The 14,862-nt window shown below is 50.5% G+C and overlaps 5 protein-coding genes across 5 annotated transcripts; 1 reads left to right on the top strand and 4 right to left on the bottom strand.

Annotated features, from left to right (window-relative positions):
• Positions 1 to 484: 484 nt before the first annotated feature.
• On the bottom strand, positions 485 to 3,904 carry CI109_106995 (uncharacterized protein; the record flags this gene model as incomplete). Its single annotated transcript, XM_032001946.1, has 6 exons — positions 485 to 561; positions 637 to 2,271; positions 2,316 to 2,464; positions 2,513 to 2,547; positions 2,600 to 3,006; positions 3,091 to 3,904. The coding sequence occupies 6 exons, from the start codon at positions 3,902 to 3,904 to the stop codon at positions 485 to 487; spliced, it is 3,117 nt and encodes a 1,038-aa protein (XP_031863503.1).
• A 958-nt stretch (positions 3,905 to 4,862) lies between these two features.
• Positions 4,863 to 7,700, bottom strand: CI109_106994 (uncharacterized protein; the record flags this gene model as incomplete). The annotated part of the gene is made up of 10 exons (XM_065967947.1): positions 4,863 to 4,901; positions 4,965 to 5,040; positions 5,095 to 5,278; positions 5,339 to 5,694; positions 5,749 to 5,898; positions 5,953 to 6,089; positions 6,148 to 6,513; positions 6,568 to 6,647; positions 6,705 to 7,521; positions 7,578 to 7,700. The coding sequence occupies 10 exons, from the start codon at positions 7,698 to 7,700 to the stop codon at positions 4,863 to 4,865; spliced, it is 2,328 nt and encodes a 775-aa protein (XP_065824019.1).
• Positions 7,701 to 8,480: 780 nt separating this feature from the next.
• On the bottom strand, positions 8,481 to 10,737 carry CI109_106993 (uncharacterized protein; the record flags this gene model as incomplete). The annotated part of the gene is made up of 7 exons (XM_032001948.1): positions 8,481 to 8,713; positions 8,770 to 9,201; positions 9,262 to 9,822; positions 9,890 to 10,205; positions 10,253 to 10,353; positions 10,410 to 10,605; positions 10,672 to 10,737. 7 exons carry the CDS (start codon positions 10,735 to 10,737, stop codon positions 8,481 to 8,483), a joined length of 1,905 nt encoding a protein of 634 aa, XP_031863505.1.
• Positions 10,738 to 11,103: 366 nt separating this feature from the next.
• CI109_106992 (chitin synthase export chaperone) lies at positions 11,104 to 12,548 on the bottom strand (the record flags this gene model as incomplete). The annotated part of the gene is made up of 8 exons (XM_032001949.1): positions 11,104 to 11,295; positions 11,345 to 11,421; positions 11,477 to 11,536; positions 11,584 to 11,692; positions 11,744 to 11,941; positions 11,991 to 12,101; positions 12,153 to 12,337; positions 12,398 to 12,548. 8 exons carry the CDS (start codon positions 12,546 to 12,548, stop codon positions 11,104 to 11,106), a joined length of 1,083 nt encoding a protein of 360 aa, XP_031863506.1.
• A 630-nt stretch (positions 12,549 to 13,178) lies between these two features.
• On the top strand, positions 13,179 to 14,607 carry CI109_106991 (uncharacterized protein; the record flags this gene model as incomplete). Its single annotated transcript, XM_032001950.1, has 6 exons — positions 13,179 to 13,308; positions 13,368 to 13,558; positions 13,618 to 13,763; positions 13,813 to 14,032; positions 14,090 to 14,516; positions 14,576 to 14,607. The coding sequence occupies 6 exons, from the start codon at positions 13,179 to 13,181 to the stop codon at positions 14,605 to 14,607; spliced, it is 1,146 nt and encodes a 381-aa protein (XP_031863507.1).
• Between the last annotated feature and the right edge of the window lie 255 nt (positions 14,608 to 14,862).

Below are 14,862 nucleotides of genomic sequence, written 5' to 3'. Positions count from 1 at the left end.
TCAGCTAGTCTGAGCATTAGAATATCATAACAGCAGTTGTAAATCGTCATGTATTGTAGCTCCTAATCACTGTAGTATCAATTATATAATAGTATCGTCCCCCTTTGTATATAGACTAGACTCTACTATCTACTATGAACCGTTCATCTCATGACCCAAGCAATCGATTTACGATACCAAGCACAATGTCTTACCCTATCCCGTGCCGCCTTTATTGCATGTCTGTTCCGTGCCGGTCTTAACGTAATGTAATTTCGGTTGCCTCCCTCCCTTAAGCCGCAATGTGCCGCACATCCCGCCAAAGAAGAACCCTGGGGCTTCTGTCGATCATCAAGACCGTTCACATGCATATACGTTACTAACCCTTCCTTCCTATCGTCCTACCGAGCAACCTTCCTACCTTCCCGCCTATCTTCTGTCGATTATCCGAAACCAATCCTTGTCCCGGGAAGTGGGTATTATGTGAAGAAATGAGATGGCTCAATCATTGATCAGGTAAGGCAAAAGGTAAACCTAGAACAGAGCCGGATTGGCGTCTTGCAGATCTTGGTATGGCAGCGCCTATTCGGGGGACATCACATAAGTCAAATTTGCGTGACCTGAATGCCTACGTGTGTCGCTCGCTAGGTGACTCACTCTGAACCAGTAGTTCTTCCTCCTCCTCTTCGCTATCTTGCATATTCTTGGCACCAAATTTCGAATAGCCGCTTCCTGATGAATCGTTACTCAAAACAGTCCCGCTTCTCGCTCTCCTGATGAGTCCACCACCGACATTACCACCCGCTGTCACTGCCGCGACGGCGGCATTGGTCACGCTCTCCCTGAGTAATGTTATACTGCTCGATCGACCACGAGACGCGTCAAGAGCACGTTGTGATGTTGTGGTATATGCTCGACGACGGGACGAAGACGATCGACTGCCTCCCGTTCCGGTGCTACCGCTACCGCCACTACCAGATGTCCCGTAATTTTGTGAAGCTGTAATAGACGGTCGACGCCGAGAAGACGAAGTCGAGGCTGATCTATCGCGAGAGGCTGAAGAAGGGGTTGCCGTAGACGAAAGTAAACCAGTACTCTCATCATCACCTTCTCCAGAACCCGAATCCTCACTTCCTCGTCCTTCCTTCACTCCGAATTCTGTCACCAACGATATAGGCTGTTTGAAGGCGCTTGGTGGTAGCTCGGCGATCTTGGCTGGTGGATCGGCTAGTGTGTGAACAGCAGTAGCTGGCTTCTCGTTCATCGGTGTATTCCCCCTCAATGGCGTGTAGAAGATGTCTGGCGCCGAGCTTGAGGCATTTGTGTTGGCTCGTGATGTCGAAGGACGAAGGTGCATTCCATCGCTCGGATGCAACCCTGATTCTGGTCTTGCTGCTTCTGGGGTGGTTTTCTTTGTACTGTTCTCAACAGATGCACCATCAAGCGGATCTTTCTCCTCGACAGGCATGTCAATGGCTTCAACACCCGAGTGTGGCTGTAAGTCTTGTTTCTGACCGTTGACCGGAGTGGTCATAGGGATAGATGCAGTTTGTCCGGATCGCATTTCCATCACCTGACCCATCGTCGTACCAGCTTCGCTTGAGAATCCTCCCCTCCGATCGTTCCTCCTAATCATACACAGCTCGAAAGCATCTTGTATCCGTGACCGAGTCCGTTCTTTCCAAGCCCATTGGAACTGGTTCTCGTTATCGATCGAATTCTTCTGGGGCGAGCTGGTTTGCGACGGATCTCGAGGTTGAATCGAAGATTTGGGTTTTCGTGGCGTGGTCGGAGGTTCAACCGGTGGTCGTCGTTTCTCTCGATGACCAATGAGACCACCTAATGGTCGACCTGAGAAGACCCAGAGACCGAGTCCGGCAGCTATGACCAGTACGAGTCGCGCAGCCACCCACACCGTGAATGTCAGCAGAACACCTTTGGCGTACGAGGTAAGCTCGCCCGGCGCATCGGATCTGAAGAAATTTGTGTCCCGGTGAGCGGTTTCATCCACTGCTCCTCCATATGGAGCCTGAACATCCGCTTCGGGTTGCCAGAATGCGATGAGCACGACTACTGCAATTGCCGCTCGGGGAATCAACGGTAGCAATCCCGGAATGAGTTGAAGTACAGCGTGGCAAGTCTCCGGAATAATGTCACGCGCGTAGGGAGTGCTCAACGGCGAAGTTCGAATGTGTAGCAGGTACGTGAAGTGGTCGTAGGAGTACAACGAAAGGTGAAGTGATGCTGGCAAAGACAAGTATATCGGTTCGATCGCAGGGCGAGCTTCTCTTGCTGGTATGTTAGCCATATCACAGTGCGCACAGAAAGGGACTCACGCAGTCTCCATCTTCGCCAAAACTCGTACCCCGCTTCCCATCCAAGCCAAACCACGACCGTGGATAGTATCCATAATACACAGTAGGCACCCGTGGCGAACTGCCACGACTTTCCGCTATTTGTATCGAATGAGGGGTACTTGGTACACCTGCACGAAGTCAGCATCATACTTTAGCTCTGCATGTTAGCCACTCACTGTACCAGTATAACAACTACGTTCACATCGAAGAACTGTATACACTCAATCAGCAGGGCCAGAATGCCTCCTGAATGATTCACTTACCAGACTCAAAAGTCCGTTCAAAAGCCAGCCTCCCCACAATCCAACCCAGGCGATACGTTGTCCACGTCCTTGTCTTCTGACTATTCCCAGGTTCAGTTGTCTCTTCTTGAACCTTGGTATCTCTATCAATTCGACATCAGGTTGCGATAACATGTTCATGCCACTCATCGGAGCGAAAGTCGGAGAACGTATGTGCTGTCGGGAAGGTGAGGGTGATGGTGAAGGAATTCGAGAAGTGGATGGGGCGAAGCGTATCTCTGAGCTCGATGGAGCTAAAGGTGTAGGAGGAGGTGGGCGAAGGAATGTGGCAGACCTTTGAGCATGTTGTGTGCTACTTCGAGGTCCAGGTGAAGCGTTCCGAATCGGTTTCGAAGCGATCGGTAAAGTTTGGGAAGTCTGGAGCTTGTCTAGAGATCCATGAGATGATATACATTCAGAATGAATCGTTCAGCCCTATCCGCAGTTGTAGGTTGAATGCGGATCTTACTCACGCATGATTCCTCCAGCTCCGACCAATCCCCTCCGAGGTGTCTGTTGTCTCCCTTCCGCGGGTCTCTCTCCAACACCTCTTGCCTTTCCCTTCTCCGTCTTGCTGAATGAGTCTGCCTTTTCCATTGCCACGTCTTTCTCATCTGAGTAGGAATTTGCATTCCGGTTCGGGGATGCACTTGCAACCGCGACTGCATGCAAAGAGTCGTTCGTCGGCTTGACTGCACCTGAGGAAGTGATGGGCGGAGCTAGACTGAATGGTCGGGAAGGAGGATGAGGTATCTCTACTGTTGGCGGTGTGACTAATGGCGGTGAAAGCTCGTTGGGGGTGATCTGACCACCGATTGCTGTTGGAGATAAGACTGGCGGAGAAGGTAAAGTGAGCAGGACAGGTCGTATCGCAGGCGGTGATGGTGGTTCCACGTGGAGGGGTACTGGACTAGGTGTACCTCTTGAGTGATGTACCTCTGGCATGGGAGACAATAACATTACGGGTGGTATTACTGGTGATTCGATTGGAGGGTTTGCAGGCGAGGTTGGAGCTGTTACTGATTTTGAGATGACCTCCGAAACTGCTCTTTCCCTACTCCGTCTCTGCATGATTCTTCCTCCACTCATCGACCTCGCTCTCACATCTCTCTCCATATCCAAGGTCACCGCTCCGGGTGAACTGTGTGTTCGTCGATGTCCATTCGTCTGAGCTCGGGCTCGTTCAACATGACGAGGTATCGGTGGTGGGATTGTGAAGTTGCCAGTTGTGGGTGAGAGTGGTCGGAGTTCATCAAGTCGTTTGCCGATGAAAGAGTAGTTTGACATCGGTCGGAAAGAGCTCACAACGGGTCAAATTGTACGTTCATGTAATGAAGGAGTTGTTGATAGATAGAAGTTGGGCAATGTTCAGGACGTTGTGTGATGTTGCTCGGACCTCGAAAGCGACTGGCAGGGTGAGAGTATGCGTCAAGCCAAAGACTGGGAAAAGTCAATAGTTGTTGCTTTTCATCAAGTGGTGCAACAGCATGTGCAGAATGAGAAGCAGTCATCATCGACAAACGACAGTGTCATTGTACGTGTTCCCCCCTGGTCGACCGAAATCTGGCAAAAGGGTTGATTGTCTGTGTAAGATCGACGCTCGGGACACCTGTTTCATCTTCTCAACGTTGGTTGATATTCTATTCACACTTCTCATTGTTCTTGTTTCGCCTTGGCACTGATTGGACTCTGGATGCGTATAGTAAGGTCTACCTTCATGTGAGCATTTGATACCCGTTCAGCAACACAAGTGGTGTCAGTACTTCTCCTCCAGTTTGTAATGTTATCGCGCGACGACGACGATGATGATGTATGGTTAGATCAGACATTCTGGACAGACGCAAGGACACCGTCCAGATGCAGGTGCCGTTGCGCTTGGTCAGTGGTCAGTGGAAGAGGGGTTCCCACATAGTCGTTGGTAAATCTAAAACAGGGTAGCATGCAAGAGGGTGAGGAGGCAAGTGCGTTTGAGAATATCCGTTGTCGTGTTTCAGGTTTTGTCCCTCTATCAAGTTACCCTTCCAGACCTCCACCAGCAGCACCACCACCATCGTCACCACCAATTCCAGCCTATAATACACCAATACATTCAAATGAGGACAACTATCAAACACAACTTGAGTCGAGCATATACGAACGAAGGTTGTCTGTCCCTCACACTGATACCAATCTAACAGTCATACAAAATTCGATATCAACAGAATTATCGATTGGTATCTCGACCATAAAACAACTAATATTCCATCTAAACGGCGCCAGCTCCTCTAGGTTGTTCGCCTGCAAACTAGTAGAGACACACACTAGTCAGCACGTGAATGTTGGGCAGCTCGTTGAATGCTTGACTCACTGCCTCCTTCGCCTTCTCGCAATGTCCCCCTCCGAGCTCTCGGTCAATCTGATAACAAATGAACAACGCGTCGGCTCTGCGCTAAGAGTCAGCCCAAGTCACCCGGAAGTGCCAAATAAGCTGAACTTACGCATCACCGAGGACCGCTGCACCGGCCCGAACGGCCAAGAAGGGCAGACCGCCGCACAGTAATGCTGCTACCGGGGCATAGCCAGGGTTTGACAAGGAATGCGTCATATAGAGGTACCCGGCGGTCGCCGTGAAGAGCCCCATGGCCGTTGAACTGAGAGTAAGCAAGAGTTTGATAAGGGTATCTGCAAGAGAAAAATGTCAGCTGAGATCAGAGAGGAGCGGGTCTTGCGACTGCGACGTACAATCGAGTAATCGACCACCCTTCCTTCTCCCCGCCAAACCGACAGCCCTTCTAGCACTAGGCCAAAATGCATCTCCAGTGATCCCGACATACACGAGCGCATAGCCGTTGAGCTGATCCAAAACACCAGCAATGACGGTGAAAATCGGTGTCAGGCTTGTGAGGAAGTGGAGTGGGGTCGGGAGGACCTTCGACTTGGGATTGGTGATACGTTTGAGCTCTGCAGCTGAGCGGCCAACGACGCGGACAGTAGCAACAATCCCAGCGCCGATACAAATCGATCCAAGCGAAGTTCCAGTGGCTCGGTGGACAGCTGCTGTAGTGATTTCAAGTGCAGGAGGATGAGAAGGTTCCTCCCTGAAACATGATTAGTAAGTGCTTTTCGAAATTGCGAAACACGAGCAAGCTCACCTGTGGAAATACCATTCGCCAACGACTCCAGCTACGGCTACACGTCCAACACCACGGATGACACCCCATGTCCAGACCCACACAAGTGTAACGAGGAAGATGAGCCAGCCAGCGTATGGTCGAATGTGGAATACCCAGGTGTTCTCTCGTCTACGAGCGAAAACGATAAGCTATAAGAAATCCTCAATGAGGGTTTTAACTTACGGATGCCGCCAGTAACCAATCATTCCAAGCCTGATGAGCAGTGTCAAGAACGGGATCGAAGTGATGGCGAACACTCCTAGAAGAAGTGGGGTGAGAAGTAGAAGTGGCGGGTGGGTGAGAAGAAGATTCGTTGACAGCTAAATAGCAGAATTAGTCTTTCATCTGGATGTGAGGATCAAGTTGATCCCAACTCACCTCAACCACCGCAGCCGTTCTTTCTAATCTCTTCCTTCTCAGCCAGACCAATCGGCCAAAGAACGCCGCCAGCAACCAGAGCAACACCGCTCCTATTCGCAGTCCAGTTGTGCTCCACCATTTCTCGCTTTGGTCGATACCGTCCAATCCGCTAGTCTCGAAGCTGGCACCGAGAGCCCACCATCCGCACAGGAATAAGGAGAAGGGAATGCTGACGGCTGTGGCGAGAAGTACGGGGCGAACGGTCTTGCGGAGCAGTAAGAGGAACGCTGGAGGGAGGATGAGGGGTGGAATGAGAAGCAGAAGTAGCAGAGGAAGGAGTGGAACGATGGATGGCGCTGATCGACTGGGGGCATCGGCGGGGGGCTACAACAACCATTGTTAGCCAGTCTCCTCGATGTAGATGCCAGGAGCACATACGTCTGTGGATCCCCAAACGAAGCAAAGACCAATCACCACGCCCAACAAACTCGTCAACCAAAGAGCTAAGAACCCAGAATCTGACAGGACGATCAGCATGCGGGCTTTCCAAAGTTACGAGGAGATATCGAACACACCTTTGTACTTGCGTAAACCCTCCCTTTCCCAATGTGCGAAGCGACCATGATACACCTGCAAACGTACTGGAACTCGTCCACGCCTCTCGCCACTAGCCTCATCCAAGTCATCTGGACCTAGTAATGGCTCCTCCAAATCGTTTGCGACGTTGTTCGGCACAGTATCGCTTGAGGCCTTGTACAGCTCTGATGGTGAGAGCATATATCCATCAACCTCCTCGTCTCCATCCTCGTCATCGTCGCCACGAGTCCGTGATCGAGACTTCTTTCGTGAGCCACCCATCATCCTTGATGCTGCATCAATGTCCGAGTCGTCCTCTGTCTCCTTCTCACTCTCGCTGTCTTCACTCGACGATGATGAGGAAGGAGGAAAGACGCTTTGATGAGCCAGCCATCCCTTCTTTGCCCGCTCCGAGACCGGCTGTCGTTTAGGTGGTTGAGGTCGAAGAAGAGTTCTTCGAACGGTAGCTACTTCGTCCAGATCCAACTCGTCTTCCTCCCTACTGTCTGATGATGAGGGCGCATATGGATTCGGCACGGATGATTGGGACCTTTCCTTCCCCTTAGCAACCTTGTCAATGGTTGGTGTATGGGCTTCTCCGGGAGCTGAGAACAAGAGTCCGACGCCGATACTGCTGCCCAGCCCATCGCCATCGATGCTGGGAATATCGTCGATGCCGGGACCAGGGAAAGGTGGTGTTCGTGTGGGTGATGGTGATCGGGATGAGCCAGGAAGATGTGGATGGGAATGCGTGACCGATGGGGAAGGTAAGAACGGATCATGCGATGGTGATGATGGTGATGGCGGCCGGAAGATCTACACGATATGTTCAGCGAACGATTCTCCGCCTAGCTTGAAAGGTGAGAACCTACCTGACTTCCTTCGGTGTCTCTTCCCCGCGCTGCATCACCTACCTTCCCCGCGAGGAAGCGGCTTGCATACGCAGTGAATGCACTAGGTCCAGCCTGTTGACCACCTTGCTGTCCATATGACATGTTGTGTGACCTATTAGAATATGGGTTGAAAGTGATGATCAATCAACCCGTCTTGAGTCGTACCAACACTGTAGATGGGATGTGAATTGCCGGAAGAGGCGAGTGGAGATAAGCCCCGCCGGAGGGTTGATATCTTGTTTATGGGTTGAAGTGCTCGTTGTGTTGATAGGCAGAAGGATGTGTATCTCTCAGCTCCCCGAGTGAGCTTGCTACGAGACCATGTGAAAGATTACAGTGTGACAAAGGTATTGATTGTGTGAAGGAAAGCAGTTGATAGTGATAAGGACGGCCAAGTTGGGTGGCGTAGTCGCGATCAACGAGTAGTTACCTCACAACACCGGACTCGTCAGTACATGTACAGTATACATAGGGGGTATTACGTAAATAAGCAAGCTTAAAATGACACAACGTTTCACCATCCATCAACAAGCACGCGACCCAATCAACAACGATTCCGGTAGTGGGGATGTGGCACCATGGCGGGACAATCCAAGGCATTACATGTCAAGCGTCGTCAGTAGACCGGGTAGGATACGATACAAAGTCGGCATGAAAGCAGTGACGATGATGCGCATTGCAACTCGGGCGATGAAAGACGTATTGTTTTACCCTTTCGTGATTTCTCACAATCAGCCCACAACACCTATCCGGAGCTTCAATTCAAGTCGCGTTTTTGTCTGTGAGAAGCCAAGGCTTACACCATCTACATTACCTGTTCTTCGATGCATATAGTTTGATGTAGTACAATGATCGACTTCATTTCACCAGACTACCACTTGTTTACAACTTCAGATTCACGCCCATATCCTCCCACAGCCTTCCTAGCGAACTGTCATCTTCATTCCCCAACCCCGAAGCACACGCTCTTGTGAGCTGCTGTAAAGCCGCCTGTCCCAAGAAGAGGGGGGTATTACATCGCTTCGCCTCGGCGAGGACAATCGTAAGATCTTTGACGAGAGTAGTTGTGGCGGAGTGGATTTCAGCTTCCTCCCGCTGGAACATTCGTGGTACACCTGGATCAAATCTGTCAGCTCGAAGGCCGTGTTGCCAAACTCTAAATACGACTTACGATCAAGCATCATGTAAGAGCTGGCGGCACCCTTCGAAACGACATCGAATACGGTTTTCAAGTCCATTCCTTTGTGTTTGGCAAATGCGAATCCTTCGGCGGCGACAGCTAAGTGGATACACGCTAGAAGTTGATTGACAGCCTTGACCTTCGACCCGTTTCCGACCCCGCCAGGGATGTAGTGCAAATTCTTCGCGTTGCCAGCTTGGGTCGATAAGGCTTGCAAAACAGAGCTGGCTTTGCTGAGGGCTTCCGTTGTGCCGGAAGCCATGATCGCTAAATCACCGGTGGCGGAACGTTTGGGACCTCCAGAAGTGGGTGCATCGATAAGCTGCAGACCCTTGTTTTGCTTGTCCAGAAGACCCTGCAGCTTGACAGCGTCCGCAGGAGCAACAGTGGAGCAGAGAATGATGGTGCTCCCTTGAGGTAAAGCTGTACGAACGTTCGACCATCAGCCCAACAAACGTCTAATGCGGGTACGGACGTGCTCACCAGATGATATACCCGAAGACCCATCAGCGCCAAAGAGCGCTGCCTCAGCCTGAAGCGCGGTGACAGTGACCAAGACCACAGTATCCACCTCTTTTGCCGCTACCACGGCATCACTGGCAACTTTTCCGCCTTGCGCTGAGAATCGGTCCATCGCCTCGAGGGACAGGTCAGAACCCACCACCTCTACGCCGGCTTTGAGCAATGAGCCAGCCATGGGTAGACCCATAGCACCCAATCCAACAAAGAGCACCTTGCCTGCCTTCCCACTAGATGTGATCTCGAGCTCTTTCGCCTTCTCTTCCTCCTCCTCCACGGTGCCTTTCTCGGCGACTGGTTGACCGCCAAATCGCTCCCATAACTTGGAAACCAGTCCATCATCCTCTTTGATCAATCCGGCACCTATGGCCGCAGTGAAGAGCTGCTCGGAGACCGCGCATACTGGTGCAGGGAAGTTGAGTTGACGGGCTTCGTCCATCACGATACCGATGTCCTTGTTGATGATGGTCATGGCTGACTTTGGTACTCCATCGTGGTTGAGTGACCATGGCACGCGGTGTCCAACTACCGTCTTGCAATGTAAGCTATCCCAGCTAACAAGATACTCATATCAAAGCGGAAGTATACTCACACATGAAGCTATGTCCGGAAGCGCTTTGGATCAAGTTGTACACCAATCTTGGGTTCAAGCCCATATTCTTCGCCAAGGCAATCGCTTCTCCTTGTGAAGCAATTTGCACAGCGCAGAAGACCTGATTGATCAACTTGAAGTCGCTCGCTAGTCCCACTTTGTCGCCGACGACAGTGAGAGCACCGACGGGCGCTTGGGTCAGAGCGTCGAAGACGGGTCGGGCTGTTGCAACAGAGGAACTCGTACCGGATGTCATGATGGCGAGTTCTCCGGTCGCAGCACGGGTAGATCCACCAGATACAGGGGAGTCGCATAGCTACCAAGATGTCAGCACGCACCATATACCGTGGAAGAATAGCTCACTCCGATATTCTTGCCAAGTGCGTCAAGCCTTTCCTTGACCGTCACGAGGAAGGAGGGAGGAACAGTTGAGAAGCAGATGATGGAAGCACCGTCCTCAAGCACTGAGAAGAGTCGCATTAGTGTATGCATGGAGGGATGTCCTCCGGTTTACACTCACCTTCAGCCACTCGTCCAGATCCGAATAACACATCATCCACCTGATACGCGTTGACCACCATCAACCCAAGCACCTGGATACCTGTCGCTGCTTCCGCCGGTGTTTTCGCTGGCGTTGCACCAGCTTTGGCGACGGCTTCCAGGGACGGAGGGTATACATCGTACGCTTTGACCTTGAATCCTTGAGAGACAAGGGACTGAGGTAGGAAACCGACAAACAGGTTAGCCGACCAGAGCAGACCTCACAGGAAACGAGTACGAACAGAGGCCATGCCGCTTCCCATCGCTCCGAGACCTATCCATCCTACTGCTGGCAGTGAAGTTGACATTGTACTAATCGTTTTGTCCGAAGATGTTAGTCATGCCAAGAACCTTTACTGATAGTCTTTGCCCTCCCCCATGTTATATAGGGCAACATACACCCGGTAGATGATCCCCGTAGACATACCCTCCACCTGGCTGAACTTCGGACCGGTCATTGCCGTATCAAACATGCCGTCAACAAACGAACCTAGACGCACTACCCGTCATCATGCCATTCCTGCAAACACCTCACCCAACGAATGCTGCAGCATAGGAGAATCGAAAAAGTGTCCATCAATCATCAAGGCTCGTGAATACAGAATCCGGTATTAGCTATACTAATAAAAGTCGTCAAAGCTACGTCCATCTCGTGCTATCTCTCTCCGGGTCGTCTAATAGTGGCTGTTATTTCCATAGTTGCCATAGCCGCTATTCCCTCCATATCCCGCTCCACCGTATTGTGACTGTTGATACTGTCCAGCAGAGCCACCATAGTATTGATTCCCATTGTAGCCGCCTACTAAGGAACCACCTGCTCCTCGATATGACGATTGAGTGTCGTCCTCGTAGTATTCGGCGTTGGGCTGAGGGATGTCGTCAGTCATGCTCGCCAAAGCGTTCGTTCAGACTCACTGCCATAAGGGGGTCCTTCACTTCCCAAACAGCAAGCTTCGAGCCGACCGAGAACTCCAAGTCCTCTTTGGTGATTGCTATGGCAGTTGTCAGAACCACAGGTAGGTCCAAGGCCACATTGCCTAAACTCACAGTCCCAATACTTGTACACCATCATCACCGTGAAGAGCATGGCGAGCGTGAAGAAGAACACTGCGGGTCATCAGCATAAATATATCAGGCGATCGAACAAATCTCACCTCCATCAATGTAGTGGCTGACCGAGTCGCAGATTTTGACCGAGAAAGCCAACAGGAGAAGCACGCCGCAGATGTAAAATGCTGCAAGGAAGATGAGGTCGCCGATAACCTAAAAGCGCTATGTCAGCGACATCCCTTGTGCTAGTACGTAGTAACTCACCCATCGGTCGTCCAATGTGCGGATCACCAGGATGAGTTGTGAGACGATATATATCACAGCACAAACTGCAGGAAAGATGAGATATGTGATATAAAGTCCGATCGGTTTGTCGAAAGCCATTCCAGCGTAACCTTTGAAAGTTGCAATCGCGACGAAGAAGCAGATACCCCAAACAGCGAGAGAGGATAGTCGGAGGAACTGTAGGACTAGGTCAGCAAGGGATTTGACTAACAAGTGATGAACATACCCATAAACTCATAGGGGTGCCGTCTTCGTGGAATTGGAATCCGACGAAACCGTTCATCAAAATACACCAATACAGTGCTGCGATCGCTCCAGCATACACCGCAGTGAACCACTGCAATTTGTCAGTACGACACGTCAAGCTTTTCTAAAACGCAATACTTACAGGATAGACAGCATGTGATGTCGGGATGATGGCAGAGTCGAGGAAGATGGCAAGTAATTCAACAAACATGTACATGTAGAAGAAGAGGACGATTTCTTTTCGACCGACTGCTGTGTATTTGGAGCGGACGTGGTAAAGCATGATACTTGTCATACCAAGCGCAGCGATGTGAACGAAACATGTTGCTACGAATGAGGTCATCAGCAATAATCGGCATCAACGACGTGCACAGATTTTTCACTCACCTGGTTGGAAGATGATCTGACTGCCTAGTTGAACATTTCGACTGTAACATGTGGGCATGATACCTTCCTCGCTACCCAGTAAAGGGCATACTACAAGTGCAGCATGTTGACAGATGTAGTCAAAGTTGCCGATCTTGAATGCGGCGGCCATGATGGACGGCGGGAGTGAGGGCTATTGGTAGGGGAGAAGCAACGGTAGTCTGTAGTATACAGTACTGTGTGTGATGATTATCTCTGGCAGTTACGTCGTCAAGCTTAAGGACAATTATGATGCGACAAGTGGAGGATGGATAGGTTTGTCGTGGACAGGTTCGAAACGTTTGTCGACCGGATGGCGCGTCACTAGGGGGATGTTGACTAGCCTAGACGTAACGACAAAGTTTCCCTTTGTTGATTTGTTTGGAAGTCGCAATGTCCCACGATGACGATAGGGTGGATGATCGACGCCGAGAAGAAGATGAAGCCAGAGACTATTTTGGTAGGAGTGTGATAAGATCCAATGCAATGTTGAATAAAGGATCTGAGAGAATATGATCAAAAGAGCAACACGCAAACTGGCAAAAGGGGGGAACGGGGACACAAAGGGAGAAGGAGAGGGATCGAGGCGATGAACCCTGAAATTACAGCCAATCTATTTATCACTCCCACTTTAGTGACCCACCGCGTCACCGTCAGTCTATTCTGTCTGTTACTTGGACATGTTGCTCTGCATGTAAGTCAACTCTTTCTAGCTATTGATCATCCTTGTTAACATCCTCAACACATCGCCAGATACACCGACATGGCAGACGACAGCGTCCCTCTCCCGTTCCCAAACCTAAAAGTTCCCACATGGCAGTATCAGATCAACAATGTTGAACGATTACGCGACGAAGCAAGCACCTCGTTCTGGAAGGCTGTCGAGGAAGATGGTAAGCTGGGCATTTGGAATGCGTGATAGATCGTAGCTAATGCTATCGTTGTTAAACAGAAATGGCTCCTCACCTCAAAAGCATAAATTCAGACAAATCAGACCTCATCTCAACCCTCGAGAAGAAGAACAATGAGCAGTTGGAATCATTCGATTCAAAGCTGAAAGAAGCAGAGGAGAACCAAGGCGACAGTGAGATTTCAGAACTGCTGCGGTCGAAAGCAATGTACTTGTGCAGAATAGGAGACAAAGTGAGTCAGCTTCCCATCAACCGAATTGAGTGGGATGATTAAGCTGATGAACTCTGCAGGAGCGAGCGATACCTGCTTTGGAAACAGCATTAGAGAAGACGGCGGGTTTGGGAGCTAGGATCGACCTTGTTCTGGCAATTGTGCGTGTGGGGCTGTTCTCTTCAGACACACAACTGGTCACAGCAAATATAACAAGAGCTAGCGAGTGAGTGCCCCCACCTAGCCATCTAGATCACGTCTGACCTCGAATTTAGCCTGATCGACTCTGGTGGTGATTGGGACCGACGAAATCGACTCAAGGTTTACCGGGCGCTGCACCACCTTTCCTCTCGAGATTTCAAAGAGGCTGTTGAGCTCCTTATCGATTCTCTCTCCACTTTCACTGCGACCGAGCTCATGGAGTACGATGATTTTGTCGCTTTGACGGTCCTCGCTGCGGGCGTTGGCTGTGACAGGAAGGGTATCAAGACCAAGGTGAGTTGATCCCATTCGATCCCCTCTCAAGGGCCGCTGTTGACCACGCCTTATTAGATCATCGCCAGCTCAGAAGTGACTGGCTGCCTTCCCAACATCCCCCATCTCGCCAGTCTCACCGATTCTCTGTACAAGTGCAACTACGCACAGTTCTTCGTTGCCCTGGCCGAGGTCGAGCAGCAATATCTCATTCCCAATCCCATTCTAGCTCCTCACACTCGATTCTACGTCAGGGAAATGCGAATCAAGGCGTACGCTCAGCTTCTCGAGAGCTACAGAAGTTTGACATTGGAGAGGATGTGCAGATCGTTCGGTGTCAGTGAGGCGTTCATGGACAAGGATCTCTCCAAATTCATTGCCAGCGGACGACTGGCATGCACCATTGACAAAGTCAGCGGTGTCATTACTACCAACAAACTGTCATCACAGAACAAGACAACGGTGTACGAGCAGGTGGTCAAGCAAGGCGATATCTTGTTAAGTGGTGAGTATTTTTTCGTTAGACTCTGTGCAGACTAATCGCTGATCTTCAAATTGTCAAAGATATCCAAAAGTTGCATCGTGTCGTAGGATAGAGCATGCAGAGTGTATATCGAGGTGTTCTCGATGGGCCCAACATGCATTGTTTCATGATCATGATCTCTCCTTTTTCATTCATGTTGATATGTCTTATTTTACTGCCGCGATTGAGATTGAACGGGATCAAATTCCCCATTGTATCCCTGTTTTGCTGTTTGGTGACGTCGCACACATTTCCAGAAATTGTCAACGTTCTTCTACCCGTTTCCCAACATTGATATTCAGTGACTTTCTCATCGCTCTATCAGCTC

This window comes from Kwoniella shandongensis, chromosome 13 (genome assembly GCF_008629635.2).
Source record: "Kwoniella shandongensis chromosome 13, complete sequence".
NCBI lineage: Eukaryota > Fungi > Basidiomycota > Tremellomycetes > Tremellales > Cryptococcaceae > Kwoniella > Kwoniella shandongensis.
This window is presented reverse-complemented; position numbering and strand designations above follow the sequence as displayed.